This window comes from Orcinus orca, chromosome 8, assembly GCF_937001465.1.
Source record: "Orcinus orca chromosome 8, mOrcOrc1.1, whole genome shotgun sequence".
NCBI lineage: Eukaryota > Metazoa > Chordata > Mammalia > Artiodactyla > Delphinidae > Orcinus > Orcinus orca.
In genome coordinates this window covers 25630400-25651239 of record NC_064566.1, presented here as the reverse complement: position 1 = coordinate 25651239, position 20840 = coordinate 25630400, and the positions used below count along the sequence as shown (strand labels likewise).

Below are 20840 nucleotides of genomic sequence, written 5' to 3'. Positions count from 1 at the left end.
CTGGAACTCTTACTAAAGAGTAAGAGAATTTTTCTTTGAACCACCTCCTGCTAGCCAGAATTAGATCACATGCTCATTCCTGAACCAAATACTGGCATAAGGAATGGAGATGATATTAATTGGCTTAGAGACCGACTGATCATATGAGGTGCACTAGATGTTGAGGAATTATCACAATATCCACTACATGAACAATTTCAACTAACATTATAAAGTTTATAGGTTGTTTAGAATATTACTGACTACAAACAGTACACAGTACAAAGTGAGGATAAATGGAGACTTTTTTACAAGATGCTTGACTCTGAATAATTCAACTAACTGTTGGATCCAGTTAACGGTTTTTAAATTGTGCTCTGAGAAGTCCTAGCGGTTCCATGGAGCCCCTCCACAGCTGCTGATAGAGAAGAAAGAGCCAACTTGCATGGCTCCAGTGTTCCTAAAACTCTCCCTTCAAGCACAAGTAGCTCTACTTTGTTTTAATACTGAGTTTCCACAACTTTAACAGAAGGTTCTACAACTCAAAGAAAGATAAAAACCAGTAGATCAGATGATCCTTATGATTCCATGAAATTTAGAGAAGATCTGAAGAAGACAAATAGTTGGGAGAGAACTAGTCATTGTAAAAACAGAATATAATTCAAGCATGAAGGGGGAAAAAGCAATTAATGAGTTGGAAGAAATTTCAGACTTTCCTATCTGATAAAAAATTTAACAGATGAGGCAATATTTTAGTTGTCTTGAAAGCCTATGCATATAACCCACCTATAGTTATGGTGCAGAAAAACTGCACCATCAAAATGTGCCTTAATTTTAACCTAATTTCACTTGCAAGTAACAATAATCCCATAAATTTCTATGCATGTTAAACTTTCTGAAGTGCTTTTCCACATATTATTTTATATTTGTTACACATATATAAAACAGGAAAGGCAGATATCATTAAATCCATATTGCAAATGAGAATATAAGGAGAAAAGCAACACTAGTGTGATCTAAATCATGTACCTCCTTTGGATGACTATAGTTGAAAGGTTTAGTTTTAGAGAAAAAAGGTAAAGTATGAGTTAAAATAAACAGAATAAATGAGAAATATTATGCAGGGAATTATGTGTAGGCAGAAATAGGCCAATGGACTGGGTGAAGTAATGGAGACTAAAAGACTAGAGGTCAATCTAAGACCAGAGTGGGGTGTGTAAATGGTACAGGTGATAGAAAAGGATGCTCTGGTTGGAGAAGGAGAAGGGCTGAATGACAGAGCCCAAAGGAAGTGGTATTTAATAATGAGTTTCAAGGTAATGGAAATACTAGTCTAGATACGCAGAGTCAAGGTCTATGGGGACCTAGTAGTTTAGGAGGATGAATATTAGCAACTTCCCCTTTTAATAAACATATGCTTTCTAATGGTGAACGAAGCAAAGAAGAAACTTACACGGATGAATTGCTTATACTGTTACCGTTACCAGTAGAATGGTTAAGATCACAGGTTCTGGAGCCAAATTTGTTTGGGTTCCAAACCTCACTCTATTTTCCTTGTTGTGTAACTTTAGGTAACTTACTTAAATGCATTCTGCCTCAAGCTCCTCATCTGTAAAATGGAGATATAATTTTTTAAAAAACTAACAAAGTGCCTGGCATGTAATAATCTATGCAACAAGTATTTGTTGAGCATCTACTATGTTCTAGGCACTGTTACCTGTTATTACTACTAAGGTGAATTCAAGGGATTCTATGATTATTTTCTCTACTTTTAGAATAAAGTGGTCTGAAGTCCTAATGGTGTTATGAATAAGTATTCTTTATTTAAAGAATTAAGATTCATTATTTCATAACTGATTACAATAAGAGTTTTTTTGTAGACTATGAACATCTCAAGGAAAAGAACCACATTTCATACTTATCCCATAGAACGTAATACAGTCAGGGATCTAAGAAGAACTAAAAATTTTAATGAACATAAGAAGAAAAGAGTGATGAACATGATATTTAAAAAATGTGACACCTTTGCCTAAAATAAGGTTTGATGAAATCAAAGTTGATTTATTCAGGATAAAGCAAATGGCAATAAAAATACTTGGTGACAGCAGTCAATGTCAGCCAAATAAGACTATTGTTAATGACACGATAGTTCAGTCAATTTGTAAAATTGTATAGAAAGTGGTAGGCGTAGTATAGTGCTCAGTATATTGTATAGCATATAGGAAAGTACAGTGCTGGGGGTTTAACCACTGATTGAACGAGATGGCTTCCTCTGATCAAGGTAACAACCACAACCGTGTAGACCACCATGTTATAAATAGATGCTTCTCATTTAAATGTGAACAGACCACTAAAATTTTCTTACCGATAATAAAAAATAAAGCTTAGTAGGTGGTGAGTCACTAACATCATGCTAACTTTAAAAGAACAGCAAAAAATAAATAAATAAATAAAAGAACAGCATATTTTGGAGCTAGAACCTTGACTGTCTTAATCAACAACCCTAAACTTGTGAGATTAAAATGGGTTAATTCTGCATTACAAATTCAGATCCAAGAATATTCTACAAAACAACAATTACAGACATAAGACAATATAATAAAACATTCTAGTTCATAAGCCATATGGTCATTGACTCAACAAACTTCCTGAATAAAAGAATTTATTGATCTTATTATATCTACCCTGGATAAACATTCAAAAACAGGATGCTAGTTAAATTGACTATGCATACTGAAGGATACAAAACTAAAGACAGTCATTTCAGCAATTAATTTAAGTTTTTAAAAATTTAAAAGAGATTAGTTCAAAGGAAAAATATCTGTTAGAGTACCTCAAAGTTTTAATCTCAACTCAGATTTTCAGGATGTTTGACTAATACTTATGTTGTTACTTGTTATTTAGTCAAACACCACCTGAGTAATAAAAAATCTTTTATGCTGAACTGATTTTTTTAAAAGACACCAATGATATTAGGTTTAAAATAATGTACATCTTTCTTTGCTTTGCACATGGTGTTCTAAAATCTTGCTTTCAAGCTGCTTTTTTGTGCACTAAAATGGTAATTTTTAAAAGAAAACTTCCAACAATTTTTCTGAATTTAAAATTTTTTTATATTGGGTTTTCCTGGAGCAAGATACACCTGCATAAAGTAAACAACTTAGAAATTAATTAGATGGCTTGTTTTAAATTAGTGTTCTGTTCTAGATTCACCCCTAAGATACAATGTCTTATTGATAAAAATATAATTAAACTGAGGTATATGGCTAAAACTTAAAGTAGCTTACAATTCTCTGAATTAAAAAAAAGGATTGGTTTTCTAAAAGTTTTTCTTCTGTCTAGGTTACAAAGTGCAACAAATGTCTTATGTCTTTCTGTCAATACATTTTTCCACAACTGAAAGCATGGAGCTGTTGTAATCAGCTAAGTTTTACAGAAGATACTCTAAAATACATCAATTCCTATTACAATAACTGTTATAAAACAACAGGAAAGTGGGAAGGGAGTGGCAAGGGGCAAAAACCCAGTATGTGGCTGACAAAAGTAAAAACTAATCTTTTCTTATGTCTTTCTTTTTCTTTTATATATTAATTATGTAATCTTAATAGCATATTAAATTAAAAGCAGAGACCTTCACAAAATGATTTTCGACTGAAAGTATGTTTTTGATTTTATAGCTCTTATAGCTTTTAAATATCCTGAACTTTTAGTACATTGTCTGTTTTCTAACCATTTTATTCAAAGCTGTTAGTGCAGCAAATAAGCATGCAGCACATGCTTTGATCTCATTAAATTACAACTTATAGTTCCTAGAGTCATAAATATCAAGCCCTTTTCTCCTTTACCCCTCCTCTTCTGGTATGAGGTAGTCTGTTAAATATCACTATCTCCTTGAGTCCTCTGACGTTTACTCAGACAAATAGCAGAGGTTATGAATGCTGCTCATAGATAGTATCAGGAATTCTTCATGATTGCCATAATGGTGAACCCAGCATTCAGAACTGTAATACTTAGTTTTATCTAACAAGTAAGTTTGGTCTGTTTAACTTTGTTCCACAAAAGGAAAAAGAAAAAAAAAAAAAAGAATTCCATCTTATCACAAACCAGTAACTTAACTGTCCTGGACATAATCAAAGAACAGCATAAAAGAAAAATAAAAGTTATCTTTGGAAAAATTAATGATTAAAAGTGTTAACTGAGTAATGGAAAACAATGTTAGTAGGCTCGATTAGCCTCTGAAAAAGAAAATCAAAACAGAAAACACTTTTCTTAAAGTTAAAAATTAAGGCTACACTAAAAACTACAAAATTATTGTACCTAGTATGTCTGAAATATTAAAAACTATCTGTTAAAATATATTTGTAAATTCTTACCCTTTCAGCTTCTCGAACTTGGAACTCTCAAAGGTAGTAACATTCTCTCACCTTACCCTTCTCTACAATCTCTCTTCCAAGAACTATTTAGCAGCATGATTACTGACTTAATGCTTTCTATAGAGACAGAGGCCACCATCACATGACACCTCAGTACATTTAGGCAGCCCTGGCCAAGGCTGCAAGACCTGGGAAAAGGGGGCAAGTGTGCTCATGAGCAACACTATTCCACTTGTGTACAGAGACATGCTTTACTCCTTTCACAAAAATCCAGCAAGGGAAATGCTCCATGGATTTACATGGCCTCATCTCCATCTACAGGTCAGTCTTAAACTATACATTAGAAATACAATAGTCTATTACATTACAATGCAACATTTGTTCTTATTTAATGAAAAAAAACATAATTTAATAGAGAAATTTATGAGGTATAATATTTTCATAATAATGCAAAAACTAACTGAATAAAGCACATATGACTATTTTAATATAATCATCAAATTAATGATCTAACCACTTAAGACACTGATAACAATATTAAACAAAAAATGAACCAAAGAGATATCACTGAAAATATGCTTATTCACAACTACTCAGTCAGTATTATTTATTTGTATTTGCTTTCAAAGTTTATATTGATAAAAATGAATGGTCCATTTAACAATTCTGATTTGAAATGACAGACGAAATTTTCAAATTACAGGTTTTTCTCCTTATATCGTAAGAGCCATCTCTAATATTCTTAAATGTGACTGAAAAGAAATATTCTTTACATATAAACTGTCCTCTTGGGACTTCCCTGGTGGTCCACTGGTTAAGAATCCACCTTCCAATGCAGGGGACGTGGGTTCGATCCCTGGTCAGGGAACTAAGATCCCACATGCCAGGGGGCAACTAAGCCCGTGCGCTCTAGAGCATGCACACCACAACTAGAGAGCCTGCACGCCAATTAGAGAGAAGCCCGTGCGTCGCAACAAAGAGCCCACGCGTCACAACGAAAGATCCCACATGCCACAACAAAGATCCCACACCCACACACTGCGACTAAGACCCGATGCAGCCAAATAAATAAATATTTTTTAAAAACCTATCCTTTTAGGTAGTTTGCTAGATAGAGAGAAGATTTTTAAGGGCTAGGGACATACACTTATTACCATTCTAATATTCTATACTGGGCTACCCCTATGCTCTTACTTTCTGATCCCTCGGGTATAAGGAGAGAGTCCAAGGAATTTGAAACCAATTTATTGGCAGTTATAAGAACAAGACCTAGATATAACAGAGTTACAAATATTAATGGTCTTTGAACTCTGGCTTAGCATTTAGAAGGCACGTCAATCTTTAGCCCCTGTGGTCCTGCTTTCCTGGAAATGGTACTAAAAGATAAAGTAGTAAAATTTCCTGATTTCTTGAATTACATATTAAAGTATATGTCATTCATCTGGTAGCACAAACACTCTTCAAAGCTTAAGCCTGTGTCTCTGTAAATAATAAGTTGTCTTAATAAATTTTTAATTTTTGTAAAATTATAGTTAAATATAAAAACAGAGGGTCTTCTGGTTTCTGGTCCAGCATGTAATGAGCTTAGTTAGAAGTTTCCACTTGATCCCACCACAAGTAAAAAGCTGAACAAACTGAAAATCAACAACTCCTCTTACATCTGCTAGACAAATGAGGTCATAAAGCAAATTGCTGCCTCAAAAATTGGAGAGATGGACAGGTAAATACAGAGAAACAGAAACCTCCACAGGAACCAATGCCAGGGTAGGAAAAACTGAACTGTAATTGACTAATTCCCAGAGGCTCAGAGTGGACAATTCAGAGTTAAAAAATTCAGCTGGACACAGTCATTGGGTTCTCAAACTTTTGTGAAATTTTACCTCCAGGTCCTCTCATAGTGAATATCAGAGAAAATTCCCTCCTGCTAAAAGCAGGAGGAAAAGGAGAGAAAAAGTAACCATTTTGAAATATACCAACTCATTTTTTTCTTATCAACAAGTCCTGCCCTCAGGAGAAACTATTTGACCTGAGTCTAAACTACCTGAGGGAAGGGTAATACCCAACTCTATCCCCCTCCAACCATCCTTGTGCCGTGCGGGGTGGGTGGGCAGGGACTGAGAAGCACTGGTGAAATTCACAGTCCAGGGGCAACAGGCTCATCTAATCATCGGGCACCCATCCCCCTATCTTACCACTACATTACTATACGCCTATTGACTGCAGTTTCTTTCACCCAGTATATCATGTCTGCCTTCCAACAAATAAATTACAAGGCATACTAAAAGGCAAAAGACACAATTTGAAGAGACTGAACAAGCCTCAGAACCAGAGTCAGATACGGCAGGAATATTAAAACTATCAGACCCAAAATTTTTTAAAACTATGATTAATATGCTAAAAGCTTTAATGGAAAAAACAGACAAAACATGGGAGAACAGATGGATAATGTAAATGGAGAGATGGAAATTCTAAACAAGAATAAAAATGAAATGCTTCAGATCAAAAACACTGCAACAGAAATGAAGAATGACTTTGATGGTCTCAATAGTAGACTGGACAAGGCTGAGTAAATAATCTCTGAGCTTGAGAATATGACAATAGAAATTCCAAAACTGAAAACAAAGAGTAAAGACTGAAAAAGCATAAGAGACTATCCATCACCTGCGGGTCAGCTAATGTAACATATACAAATTGTAACATATACATAATGGGAGTACCAGAAGGAGATGAAAGAAAGAAAAAGAAGCAATATTTGAAGCACTGATGATTGAGACTTTCCCCAAATTAAGTCAGACACCAAACCACAATCCAAGAAGCTCAGAGAACATCAAGAAGAAAAAGTGACTAAAAAAATTAAACCCAGGGGCTTCCCTGGTGGCGCAGTGGTTGAGAGTCCGCCTGCCGATGCAGGGGACGCGGGTTTGTGCCCCGGTCTGGGAAGATCCCACGTGCCGCGGAATGGCTGGGCCCGTGAGCCATGGCTGCTGTGCCTGCGCGTCCAGAGCCTGTGCTCCGCAACGGGAGAGGCCACAGCAGTCAGAGGCCCGCGTACCGCAAAAAAAATAAAAATTGAAAAATTAAACCCAGGCATATCATATTCAAATTTTAGAAAATCAAAGATATTTAAGTGACACTCAGTAAATGTTGTTTCAAAGCATTTACTCAGTGTCAGTAAAGACAGGTACTTAATTCTCTCAGGGATAAGGAGGTGGTCCAAAGTGGTATTATTTCAGTTGGGGCTTTGAAAAGAATTAGGAAAAGGAAATAAGTCATTCTCTGTAGAAAGAACAAGGCTTTGCCTACTTCACCTTGCTCTCATACCGGTCTCCCCTGTTATCAGTGGGGATATTTTTAGTTGCAAATAATGGAAAATTAAGCTGGCCCTAAGGAAACTGGCTTAAATAATAATGCGGATTTACTGGCTCACATAACTGAAAAGTCTAGAGGCAGGGCAAGTGCAGGGTTGGTCCATTCAGGAACTCAAAATTGTCATCAAAGAATAGGTTTCTTTATATCACAGCAATTTGGCATCCACATTTCAAGTTCCTCCTTTTTAGCTTCTCATGATTGTAGGATGACTGCCAGCCCCAGTAGGAGTTACCTTCTTCCTGGTTCATAACCACTGGGTAAGGTCATTTATCCACTCCTAAGCCAAAGACTGTGGCTAGAGTAATGAAATATGTTTATGGCCTTGTGCCAATTTAGGGCTCCTCTCTAAAGCTGGAGGCATCAAAACAAAACTCTGGATAAGTTTAGAAAGGAGAAGGGGGATATTGACGCTCAGTAAGCTACCAATAAATATCCAATGCACTCCTTCACTCAAAATGCTCCAGCCATACCAGACTTTTTCTTGTTCCTCATATACATTAAACTCTTTCCTGTCTCAAGGCTTTTGCTGTTCCCTTGCCTGAAACATCATCCTCTTCCCTCTCCCACCACTTTACCCCCAATGTAATGAAGTCACCTATGATAATGTCATCACATCCTCTACTTTTTCTTCATATCACTTATAACAGTTTTAACTTATTTGATCTGTGTGATGGTTTTATGTAACTCCTCCATTGGACTATAACTCAAGGAAGCAGGAACATGTTTCATTTTCTTCATACCTGTACCCTAAGTGCCATATAGTACCTGGCACACAGAGCCACTCAAAAGTTGAATGAATGAATGAATGGTGCTAATGAGATTAACATATAGTGAATGCTTATTGGTTATTCATATCATCATAAAAATGCATGCCACTGGTCACAAGTCAAAGAAACAATATTTTGAATGGGTTAGAACAAATTCATTCATTGCATTTATTGAAATCATAACTCAAAGTTTATAAATCTGTATTTAAAACATTTCATTTATCTTTATACAAAAAAAACCCACCCAACTTTTCTGGTATTATTTCATAAAACTAGTTTTATATAATACAATAAACTATATCAATCATACCTTCTTTAAACTGTGTATTTCAGATTCTTGTTTTTTATTTAAAGCTGAAAGTCTTTTGTTTAACTGTATTGCTTCTTGTACTGTAACATGAAAGACACTTAGGAAAACATTATATTCATTGTACATTTTAAGGAAATATTACTAACATGGACAAGGAAAATAGCCTCAATGCAATATATATAATTATTACTGAATTTAATAATATTAAACTGCCATTTACTATTACCAGTATCAGATAAGTTCAATTTATTCATTATAAATAAGTCCATTTAAACATTTCCTCTTAAATATGTTAAGTTTAAATAAGATAGCACCTACTATTTTGCTCTAACTTTTCATGATTCTCTTTTACTAATCCAAATTGACCTGTTATTGTAGCATAGTATTTCTCAATTTCATTCAGTTGCTTCTGATGATCTTCTTTAGCCAGAAAATGTAACTGGACTTTTTGTTCCTATTTTGAAGAGTTAATTTACATGTTATACATATATAACACATACATACATATATATATACACACATATTTATTAAACATACATAACAATTTATTGTTTTTAATAACTGTTGTTATTAACATAAGTATGTCATGAAAAAGTACTCTCTGAGTACACCTTAGAGAGGAAATATTAGTTAGGTTCTAAATCTAGGTAAAGTTAAAGCATTTTTTTTTCCTGTAACAAAATAGTCACTTAAGGTTATATTTTCCTTGTTACTAATTTCTTTTTCAAAATCAATTGGTTGTTTTATTTACCGAAAAGTTGATTAGTCCAGTACAGCACTAAGCAAAGTGAGGAGAATATTATTAAAGCAATACTCCTGATAATTTAGGAAACAATTTTTTTTCTCTAAATGCTGGCATAATGTACATTATCAAAACTCAGATAAATTTTCTGAGATTAATATTAATGAATATAGCACCTTCTCACTGCATTAAAAACTGGAACAATGAGAATATCTATCAGTGATAGGGAGACAATATAGTATAGCAGAAAGTTTACTTAAGCTAAGGGACACAGTTGGTAAAAATTAGACCCTATATATAATATAATATGGGCCTTCACTGCTTTCAGCTAAAGGAGCTTGTTTTACCATACTTAGAAAAATGACTTAAAATTTTTAGAAGAAATATTATGTTAACAGAATCAATAACACTCTTTGAAAGTTTTTATTCTGGCATTAGCAGAATCATTGATTTCACAACTTTCATTCATTTCTGCCACACACTTCAGTTTCTACTGAGAGAGGATAAACAAAGAACAGTGTAGCCCATCAATAGGCACTCAGTAATTACTTTCTGAATGAACTGTTGTCTCATAGAGTTCTGACAGTGGCAATTTGTTACATTTGCCTGGACAGCATCTATTTCCCTTACCCAAAAGTAACACATTTTCAAGTATTTCCTTGAAATACTTCTTCACTGCAATCTAGTAGACCAAATTCAGGGGTCCTATTCTCCCCTAGTCAAGTATAGGGCATATTACTCCAAATAAACCAATTGATTTCTACATTCTTGGAATTTGAATCTTGAGCAAAAAAGACTGTAAAGCTAAAGAAGTTCAGTGGTGATCCTATCCAGACTGATATGAGATCTCCTCCGTCCTGGGTTCCTACATCCTGCTTCTCAAACCCCGGAATTAACCTAGTCCCTGTTCATTTTCAAAACCATTCTTGACTCTCTGATTGATTGCAAGTGTCTCCACTAAATTTCCTTTTGCATAAGTTAAGCAGAGCCATTTTGTACTGCTTAACACCAAAGTACAGGCAGTATAGTAGAGTGGTCAAAAGCTATTCTGCCTATGTTTAAATCTTGCCTCTGTAATTTAGTTGCTGTGTGACCTCAGGAAAATTATCTACCCTGTCTTTAAAATAGAGATTATACCAGTATCTCCCTCATAGGGTTGTTGTGAAGATAAGACAAATTAATGCCTACAGAGCAGTAAGAACAGAGCCTATCACATACCAAGTACAATATAATGTTTTGTTATTACTATTCCTTAAATGATAAAAGTGCCTTCAATAGCCTAATTTTTATTTGGACTAAGAATAGCCCTCTCTAATATTAATAAGGAACACACATCATAATTTAAGTTGTACCTAACTATATTAACTTGGCAAATCTGGTGAAAATCTTAACTTTTTCAAAGATTTTTTTAAACAATTTTAAGCAAAGTGGTAAGTACGCTGGCAATGGTTATGAAAGATGAGTTAAATTTTTCTCATGCACCTCTATGGGCTTTTCAAATTCACTACTTAGTCATTTGAATTAAGCATGCAGCAGTTATAAATTCAAACAAGTTGACAAGTGCACTTACCCCTGAGATCTTATGCTTACCTGGGTAGTCACTATTATCAATAACTAAACAATGAACAATAATGACCCATATTCTGTTCCTCTCAAATACCACTTAATTCTCTAGAGAATTATACTCCTTTCAGGAGATGTGTAGAAACCCAATACAATTTCACTAAAAACTGGTCTAAAGACATTTTTTTCAATTCAATGAATTCTTTCAGTTTTTCAAGTCAAATCAATTTTTAGATAGCCTTTATGAGAATACCATCTACTACATATTAATACACATTAATACTGTTAATGTCTGCAAAGGTTAACTAATCCTGGTAAGTAAAAATGCAGCAAAGATCAAAGTGAGTTCATAGGTGTTCTCTACATACATAGAGCTCTGTACACATTAGATTAGTTTGTAACATACTCTATCCCAACATCCTTTGCTTGAAGCCAAAGTTGAAATAAAATGCAGTTTCATTTGTTTGCATGATACAATTCTGATTTTCAAATACATTAGTCTATACAATGGCCATGATAAATGCTATAAAGACGTTTAAATCACAATGGGTACCTACAGCTCATTAGCTCATACAGGCCTATATGCGGCTGTTCACATATAAACCTACTTGGCTGCCCTGATTTAGTTTTGATAATGAGATGAAGAGGGCAGCTTGCCACTAACTGCATGACTGTCAGCGAATAGTTTAAATTCTTTGGGAAGCAACAACAAAAAGCAGATTGGTAACACCTGCCTGAGAAAGCTAAGAACATTATAAAGAATAATACAACTAAATTGATGTGTTATTATACCTTTAACATTACATACTATAGCATAATAAAGATTATTTTATTGCAATGACTAAGAAATGGCTAAGTATGTAGTGTTTTTGTTCTTTTTACCTCTCTGAATTGGGTCAAGTTATTTTCTCTTTCATACACTTTTACTACTAAATGCAAAGACTGTCAACAAGAAAATAATATCAGGATTGCCTGCTTTCCAAATACATACGTACCTCATTTTAAACAATTTTAATCTTTGAAAATCAAGATTAGAGAAAGACAGCACATGCATAATTACAAGTGTGTGTGGTCTAAAAGTTTACTTAAAAGCCTCTTAAGGCATTTAAAATAAGAATAATTTAAAAATAACATTTACACCCAACTTTTCAGAACTATACTTACTAATAAAAGCCATAGCTGCTCATTTCCCTCATTTCTTATTTCCTTATAGAGACTGATTTGAAAACTTCTGGAGATAAAATTAATTTCCCTTAAAACAATTAGCTTGTTATAAGTAAATTGTAGAGAAAAAGATTCAAAACCCCAAAACAAACTTCATATATTCCTCATTTCTATTTTTGCAACTTACCTTTTAATTTCTTCAATATAAACCCAAAATAAATCAATGGATTATAAAACTCACTTTTTAAAAACCCATGGCATCTTTCTTAGGATATTGATACTTTCACCTTTTTAGTCACAACATTAGGTATATACTACTTAAAAAAACTAAAGTTACATATTTTTATGTGTACAGATGTATATAATTATTATAATCATGAAGATTACTTCCAGACAAGTCTTTAGTCTAAAAATATTCTACTCTGAAAGAAAATATGTGATAATTCCAAATCTCATCAAAACCTTCAATACTGAAAAATTGTTTTAATTTAATAAAGACAAAATAAATTATTCTTATAAGTCTTTTCTTTAAAGGAAAGTGATATACAAAAAAGAAACTATAACTAAGAGATGGATAAATTTTTATTTTGTTCGTTAAGCTCTATTGGCAACTCAGTTACACAACATAGTCACCTATACAGTAATTATGGGAACAAAGCAGGAAAGATTTTCATCAATGACCAAATCAATTAATTTGATGTTCTATAGTTTATTTTTATCATATTTAGTTGCATTTGTTTTATTGGTAATGATCAATGTGATCATTTGTTCAAGAGAAAATTTGGGTACTTTTAGAGCTAGATGAATCTTTCCATTCATAATTGTGTTAATTTATCTAGAGACATACCACCTCTACATGAAAATCACTTTATTGAATTCCCACAAGACAGAAATTTACTAGTAGTTAAGAGCTTGCCTATAGGAAATCATGAACTTGTTTAAATACTTAATACTATTAATACTTAATAGTATTAATACTTAATAATTAAATACTTAATACTATTTTTAAAATTATTTCTTTTGGGACACTTATCAATTGCTCCCCAAAGTCCTGCCTTGGCACAAGTGACCATCTTGTTTCATGTCTTGCACATAGTCAAATAATATCAATATAAAAGGATAATGTGCTGATTTGAATAAAATTAACTGGATTACCGAATACTGTTTAGTACTTTGAATAAAGAAAAGGTCACCTGAATTATATAAGAATAATGTAAAAAGAATAATGTAAGAATGTTTAGAAAAAGGTTTATTTTTAACTTTTAAATCCATCATCTAAAATATACATAATATTCTGCCAAAATTGGCATGTATATCTATCAATATATAAAATTATTTTAATATAAAGTGATTTATTTAATGCTTTGAACTGTCAGAAAAAATACAACTATAATTCAAATTTTAGTAGGTTCTTAAGAGTCTTAAATTCACATTAACAAAATGTTCAAAAGTGACCAAAAACTATCAAAAGTATACTGCATGTTTCCATGTTTTTTTAAGATTATAAGTATCTGTTTGATGAAATTTTAAAGTGGAATAAAATAAAACACATTTTATGTTGCCTTTGATCTTTAACTTGTAGCCTTATCTCCCAGGTCAGAGGGTACATTATTCAATTTCACTATATTTTGTGTAAAACCACTGTAGCGTTGAAGATGACTTTCAGTACAAATGTCATGGTACTTAAAGCTAAACCAGAATCTAGTTTTTCAGCTTCTTAATTAAAATCATAGTTTAAAATAGTCTGACAATATTATCTGTAGTCTTTCCAGTTGAACAGTGACAGAATTTTCACATCTTTTATTCAATCAAGCTTAGCAATCTTTCTATGGCTCTTTTATTTTCTAACACACCAAAACATTTCACGAAGCAAAATACTTACTTTATATTTTTGTATTTAACGTCATAAGGAATGATCTCTCATTTCTTACTTCTCATAGATATAATACATAAACCTTACTCAAAAATTATTTTTACTTGCCTTACAGTCTGCTCCAAAGAAGGAAGAACGAAATAGCATAAACCCACCCGAGAAGCCCTCTGAAGATATAAGTGGATATGGGAGAATTTTGCTCAATCAAAAATACAGAGAAAAAAATTCTTCTGAATCCAACAGGGATAGAAAGATAGAATATCAAAGTAAATATTTCATAAAATGTTATGCTGTAAAAATGCAAATATTAATTTTAATATACTGCAGAAGAGGAATGCACAACAAATTAACACTTGTTGAATGATAAGGGATGAGTACCATATCCCAAATGTAGTATTCAAATGCTACTTCATATTATTTCAAATTTTCAGGCTAAAAGTAATAACTATGTGTTTACACAAATACCTAGAAAAGATATCATTAAAGTAAGGGGTTTCAGAATTCTGTTGTTTTCACTTCTTTGTTGTTCAATTTTCATATAAGACCTCTACCAATAATTTGGGAACTGTGTTAAATTTATTTTATAACATGTAAACACTATCTGGAAATAAATTTGTGAAATAAATTCATTTAAGCTATATCTGAAATTGTAATTCAGTCCTTTAAGGGGATATTAATATCCAGTTTCAACATTTTTTTTTACAATAAATGTCACATTAATATTGACAAAAATACAGTGCACATTATGCACTAATCTGGGGTGGGTGTATATTTTGAAATTTCCTTACCATTTCACTCACTTTCTTCTGTAAAGAATATTTAGAAACCTTGAAAACAATAAGGGGGAAAAAAATCTCATGAAAACTTTTTAGTTATTTGTTATAAATTCCTTCTGATATTAAAATTGTATGTTATATAATGTGACGTGTATCTTATATGCAATTTTTTCCAGTGACACTTTTTCAAAATGTTACTTACCATAACTTTATTCTCTGTAACAAAAACAATACATTTATTTATTTATTCAACACATATTTATGGAGCACCTACTATATGCCAGCCATTTTCCTAGGATCCTGGGATACAACAATGAACAAAGTCCCTGCCCGTAACAAGCTTTCTGTCTAGTGGGGGTGGTGGTAGACAGACAATTAAATATAAGTAAAAAGTACAGAAGTTACAGAGTGACAACTACTATGAAGAAAAATAAAGCAAGAAGGACAGCAAGAAAACTCTAGGAGAGTCTGCTACTTAATATTAGCTCTTCGTTGAAAAAATTTTGATAAAATAGATAAGCATAGGGGAACAACATTGTCTTAAACCATCTCACAACCCAGAAATAACAATCATTAATACCGTGGTACTTCCAGATATTTTTCTATGTATTTATACTTTAAAAGAGAATCAGTAGGGGGTAGAATAATAATACATGTACTATTTTGTAACCTATTTTTACTTAATATATAGCAAACACTTTTATATTACAAATTAATCTACAACACAAGTTTTTAATGGCTACACAGTATTCCACTGTTTAACTTTATACCATAGTTTATCAAATCACTCTCATTTTTGTAGATTTACCGAGTTTTCAGTTCTATGAAAGAATTCTGAAATAAACATGCTGTACCAAGAAAACTCTGTAGTTATTCATTTTAGCAGAATAAATTCCAAGAAGCAGGACTCCTAAGATTTGTTCATTTTTATAGACTTAACAATTGTTATTACACACATAGTCCTCCAGAATGGTGGACCAAGTTAAAGTCCAACTAGCCATGTATGAGTGCTTATTTACTTAAACTCACCTAATATTTGCTAAAATTGAAGCAAAAGTTCTTAAAATTACTTCACGTTTCCTGTGAAATAAATTTTTAGCATACTGCCTTGAACTAATAATTTTATTTCATTTTGGTGGAATGAGTTATATGTGATTCATTTCTTCAACAAATATTGAATGCTTACTATAAGTAAAGCACTAATGTAGACATTGGGGGTATAGTATGGGACCAAAAAATCCTGTCCAGCTTAAATTCTGGGGAATGTAGATAATTAGCAATATAAATAAGTTAAAATATATAGTTCTATTAGATATTGATAAGTGCTAAGGAAAAATAATAAATCAGGGAAGCGGATTACACAGGATGGCCAGGAAAGTCCTTTCTGAGAGGGCAACTTTTGAGTAAAGACTCAACAGAAAGTAAGGAAGAGTATTCCAGCAAGTGCAAAGCCCCTAAGGTGGGCAAATGTCTTGTGTGTTCAAAGAACAGCAAAGAAGCCAATGTGGCTGGAAGATTTAGTAAGCAAGGGGAAGAACAGCAAAAGATGAGTTCACAGAAGAGTAGGAGAGGAGGTAGGGCCAAATCACTGTAGGTCTGTGGTGCATAATAATGGTTTACTCTGAATGAGACAGGAAGCTACTGAAGAGACCCAAGCACAAATGTGACAGAGCCTGACTTACTCCTTGAAAGGATCACTCTGACTGTTATATTAAAACTGAAGGAGAACAGAAGTGGAAGCAGGAAGAACATTTCATATAACTACTGCAATTGAGATGAAAGAGGATGATGAAAGAGGACTAGGGTGTTAGTAGTAGATGTAGTGAGAAGTGGTCAGATTCTGGATATACTCTGAGGGAAAAGCTGAAAAAAATCTGCAACAGGAAGAAGGGAGTTGTAATTAACAAAAACAGAAAAGACAAATAAGTTAGTTAGCTTTCAGGGTGAGATTTTAGGAACTAAGTTTTGGACACGTCAAGTTTGAGATGTCTTTTACACAACCAATAGTCAATCCAGGCTGGAGTTGGGGCTGGAGATATACATTTGGAAGCCTTCTGCATGTAGGCCCCATTTTAAAGAAACGAGACTAGATGAGATCAGAGTATTTTTAAGGCATACAGACAAAAGCAAAGTAAAAAGGTAGAGGTCATCTAGAAAAATAAGAGGAAAAAAAAAAAGACTGGCCTTGGGACTCAGACTGGAATCATACCTCCAGCTTTCCAGAATCTCCAGCTTGCAGACAACAGATCACGGTACTTCTCTGTCTCCATAATTGTGTGATCGTGTGAGCCAATTCTTCATAATCAATCAATCACCCTCTTTCTTTCTTTCTCTCTCTCTATATACAGGTTCTGTTTCGCTGGTGAACCTTCACTAATACAGCTACCATTAGCCAAAGATAAAACTGATAAACATAGAGCAAATTTACCAAATTCTTTCAGGTCACTGTTCTTCAAACATCAATATCTCTGCATTTTATTCTTTCTGAACCAGGATTCACAGCTCTATTTTATCAACACCTCTAGAGCACTTTGCAACTTAAAAAACTACCATGTAGCTGCATTCCTATGTCAAATAAGTCAAATTTGAAAGTAATATAACTAGATTGACATGAAATCTTTTTACAGATGTTCTATATAATGATTATTCATTCTGAAATCACATAAAACTGGTTTATAATACCAGATATAGGCAGCTTTCTAATACTGGAACAAAACTATACTAACACTAATTAGTGTATTAACAACAGAAAGCAATTTGAAAGATAAAGTACAAATGTTTTCCTAGTTATAGCTATCCTTCACTTTTTGGAAAATTTTATGAAAAGTTTACTGTAAAGTACATTTGTTTAGAGCAAATCTATTTTCCCATTAAATTAATGGGATTTATGTTACTTGGGAATAAAGTCCTTTAAGTACTGTGCTAAAAATATTTAACCCCTCACCTTCCTGAACAACTCAGTCCCAAGTTCATTAGGTGGGGAAGAGGTGAAGGGGTAGTGGTGGCAGCATTCCAGAACAGGGTATCAGGCCTGAATGGGGAGTCAAAAGCTGAGTAGGGTGCTTAGTAGGCAGTGCTGAAAAAGGGCAACCCAGGTATCAGAGTTGAAGCAGGGAGAAGAGGGCATCCACATTAGGAAGGAGTAGCAGAATGGAGGCCTGATCACATACAGGGTAATTTATCAAATAAGTAAATATATTAAGAATAAAGAAAGTCATATTTCTTACTGTAACAGAAAAGAAATATATAAATATGGAAGGGAAATAAATTAAAATTAACCTTATGGTTTTGGATTAGAAATGGAAGTAATGTGAATTCATGGTTTTTGACATATATAGATTGATAGAGAAACAAACATAATTATAAATGTGTGTTTATGTATTTGTGTGTATATAAATACATACACAGATTCCCTAGCTCTGTCTACTAAGAAGGTCTGAGACCAGTGACACCCCAATAGCAGTGAGTGTAACAATGCCCAGATCTGGGTGTCTACATTCCATTTTCCACTAAAAGGAACCAGGGCAATGTGGAGAAATGCTGTATTCTAGGGCAAGGTTACGTAAACTACAAGGTGATCCTGGAACATTTTGTTTTTACCTGAGAGCAGGAAAATGCTGGAAGAATGATAAAGTCATGTCCAAAAGACTAAAACATCAGCCTGAATGGACTCCTACTGGCCAAACTAATGATCATGTGAGGATCAAAATAAATAATGATAGTCACAGATTTTTTTTTTTTTTTTTTTTTTTTTTTGCGGTACGCGGGCCTCTCACTGTTGTGGCCTCTCCCGTTGCGGAGCACAGGCTCCGGACGCGCAGGCTCAGCGGCCATGGCTCACGGGCCCAGCCGCTCTGCGGCATGTGGGATCTTCCCGGACCGGGGCACGAACCCGTGTCCCCTGCATCGGTAGGCGGACTCTCAACCACTGCGCCACCAGGGAAGCCCTAGTCACAGATTTTTATCCATTGAATAAAATAAGAAACTACGATTCTAAACTGATATAAATAAATGAATATATTAAATGTTTGGAGAGAAACAGAACATTTCTATTCAAAGTACCTGCCTATAAAATACTCTGATTAGAAAGGGGAAAAGAGTAACTTTCCAGTGGAGAAACTTGTCAGATACCACCTAAATCAAATGTTCAAAGTGAACATCACCAATAATAAGACAAACTGAAATCATCAGCTATCTGATAGAATTCAATTATAGGAATAAGGCCTTATTTCTGTAATATTCTTGCCAAAAATGCATAAACTATCTCTATTCATGAGGAAATATCCAAACAGAAACTGAGGGAGATTGGCACAACACTGTAAATCAACTATTTTTCAATTAAAAAAAAAAAAAAAAAAAAACAGAAATTGAGGGACATTTTACAAAATAACTAGACTGTGATCTTCAAGAGTTTCAAAGGCATTAAAATCATACAAAGACTGGGGAACTGCTCCAGACTGAAAGAGATCAAAGAGACATGACAACTAAATGCAACATAAGATTCTAAACTGGATCCTTTTGCTAGGACAACTGGTGAAACCTGAATGGGGCATGAGAATTAATTTACAATTATATATCAGTGTTAACTTCCTGATTTTATGGTTGTGTTATGGTTTTGTAGGACAATGTCCTTGATTATAGGAGAGATATTACAGTATTTGGGGTGACAGGGCATCAGATTGGCATATTACTTTTATTTTATTTTTTTTTAAATATTTATTTATTTATTTGTTTATTTGGCTGTGTCGGGTCTTAGTTGTGGCATGTGGGATATTCACTGCAGCATGTGGGATCTTTTAGTTGCAGCATGTGCAGTCTTAGTTGCTGCATGTGGGATCTAGTTCCCTGACGAGGGATCAAACCCGGGCCTCCTACTCTGGGAGCACAGAGTCTTAGCCACTGGACCACCAGGGAAGTACCTGGCGTATTACTTTTAAATCATCCAGGAAAATAGTTCTCTGTAATGTATTTCTAACATCTCTGTAAGTTTATGATTCTCCAAACTACAAAATTTCCAAATATCTAAGAATTCCTTGTGGATAAATGCACACAGTCAAAGCTCTAGGAATTTAGTTCCCTTTTATCACTGTGGTTAGGTAAGGCCTAATAAGATAAAGATTCAATAGTAGAAATAACACATTATGTATTAAATATGCCTTCAGTTCTGTGAGAGGAATTAAAGTCTTAATTTATAAATTCAGTAAGTTTAAAATGAAGTGAAGTAGGGGCTTCCCTGGTGGCGCAGTGGTTGAGAGTCCGCCTGCCGATGCAGGGGACACGGGTTCGTGCCCCAGTCTGGGAAGATCCCACATGCCCGTGGCCCATGGTCGCTGAGCTTGCGCGTCTGGAGCCTGTGCTCCGCAACGGGAGAGGCCGCAACAGTGAGAGGCCCGCGTACCGCAAAAAAAAATTAAGTGAAGCAGAGAATATAATACGTTATTGCTTCACAAAATGGTCTTGTTTGGGAAATGCTGATGTATTTCAATTTCCTCATTTTACCTAAAGGAAAATCGAGGTTCAAGAAGACAAAGAGTTACCACAGGATCATGTATAATAGTAAGCCTTTAATAGGCAGAAATAATTTATTTAAAATCTACAGGACACTCAGCAAAATTTAGCCCTTAGGCATACTGTTTACATAAACAAAGTTTAATTTGTCAGGTAACTAAGATATAAGCAGGTTGCCCTGCTCTAACTAATCCCTTTATTATTAGTTTTTAATATATATATATTTTTTTAATTTTATTTATTTATTATTTTTGGCTGCGGTGGGTCTTTGCTGCTGCACGCGGGCTTTCTCCAGTTGTGGTGAGCGGGGGCTACTCTTCCTTGTGGTGTGCGGGCTTCTCATTGTGGTGGCTTCTCTTGTTGCAGAGCACGGGCTCTAGGCGTGCGAGCTTCAGTAGCTGTGGCTCGCAGGCTCT

At 34.1% G+C, this 20840-nt stretch overlaps 1 protein-coding gene across 1 annotated transcript in view; it reads right to left on the bottom strand.

The window, feature by feature from the left end:
- The window catches only part of CCDC73 (coiled-coil domain containing 73), a 106028-nt gene that overhangs the window by 47478 nt on the left and 37710 nt on the right, over window positions 1-20840 (bottom strand). The window contains exons 6-8 of the mRNA XM_004264416.2: window positions 14929-14967; window positions 9117-9252; window positions 8799-8878 (exon numbers count right to left, since the gene is read on the bottom strand). Coding sequence (XP_004264464.1) covers window positions 8799-8878; window positions 9117-9252; window positions 14929-14967 — 255 coding nt within the window. The remainder of the gene's footprint in view (window positions 1-8798; window positions 8879-9116; window positions 9253-14928; window positions 14968-20840) is intronic.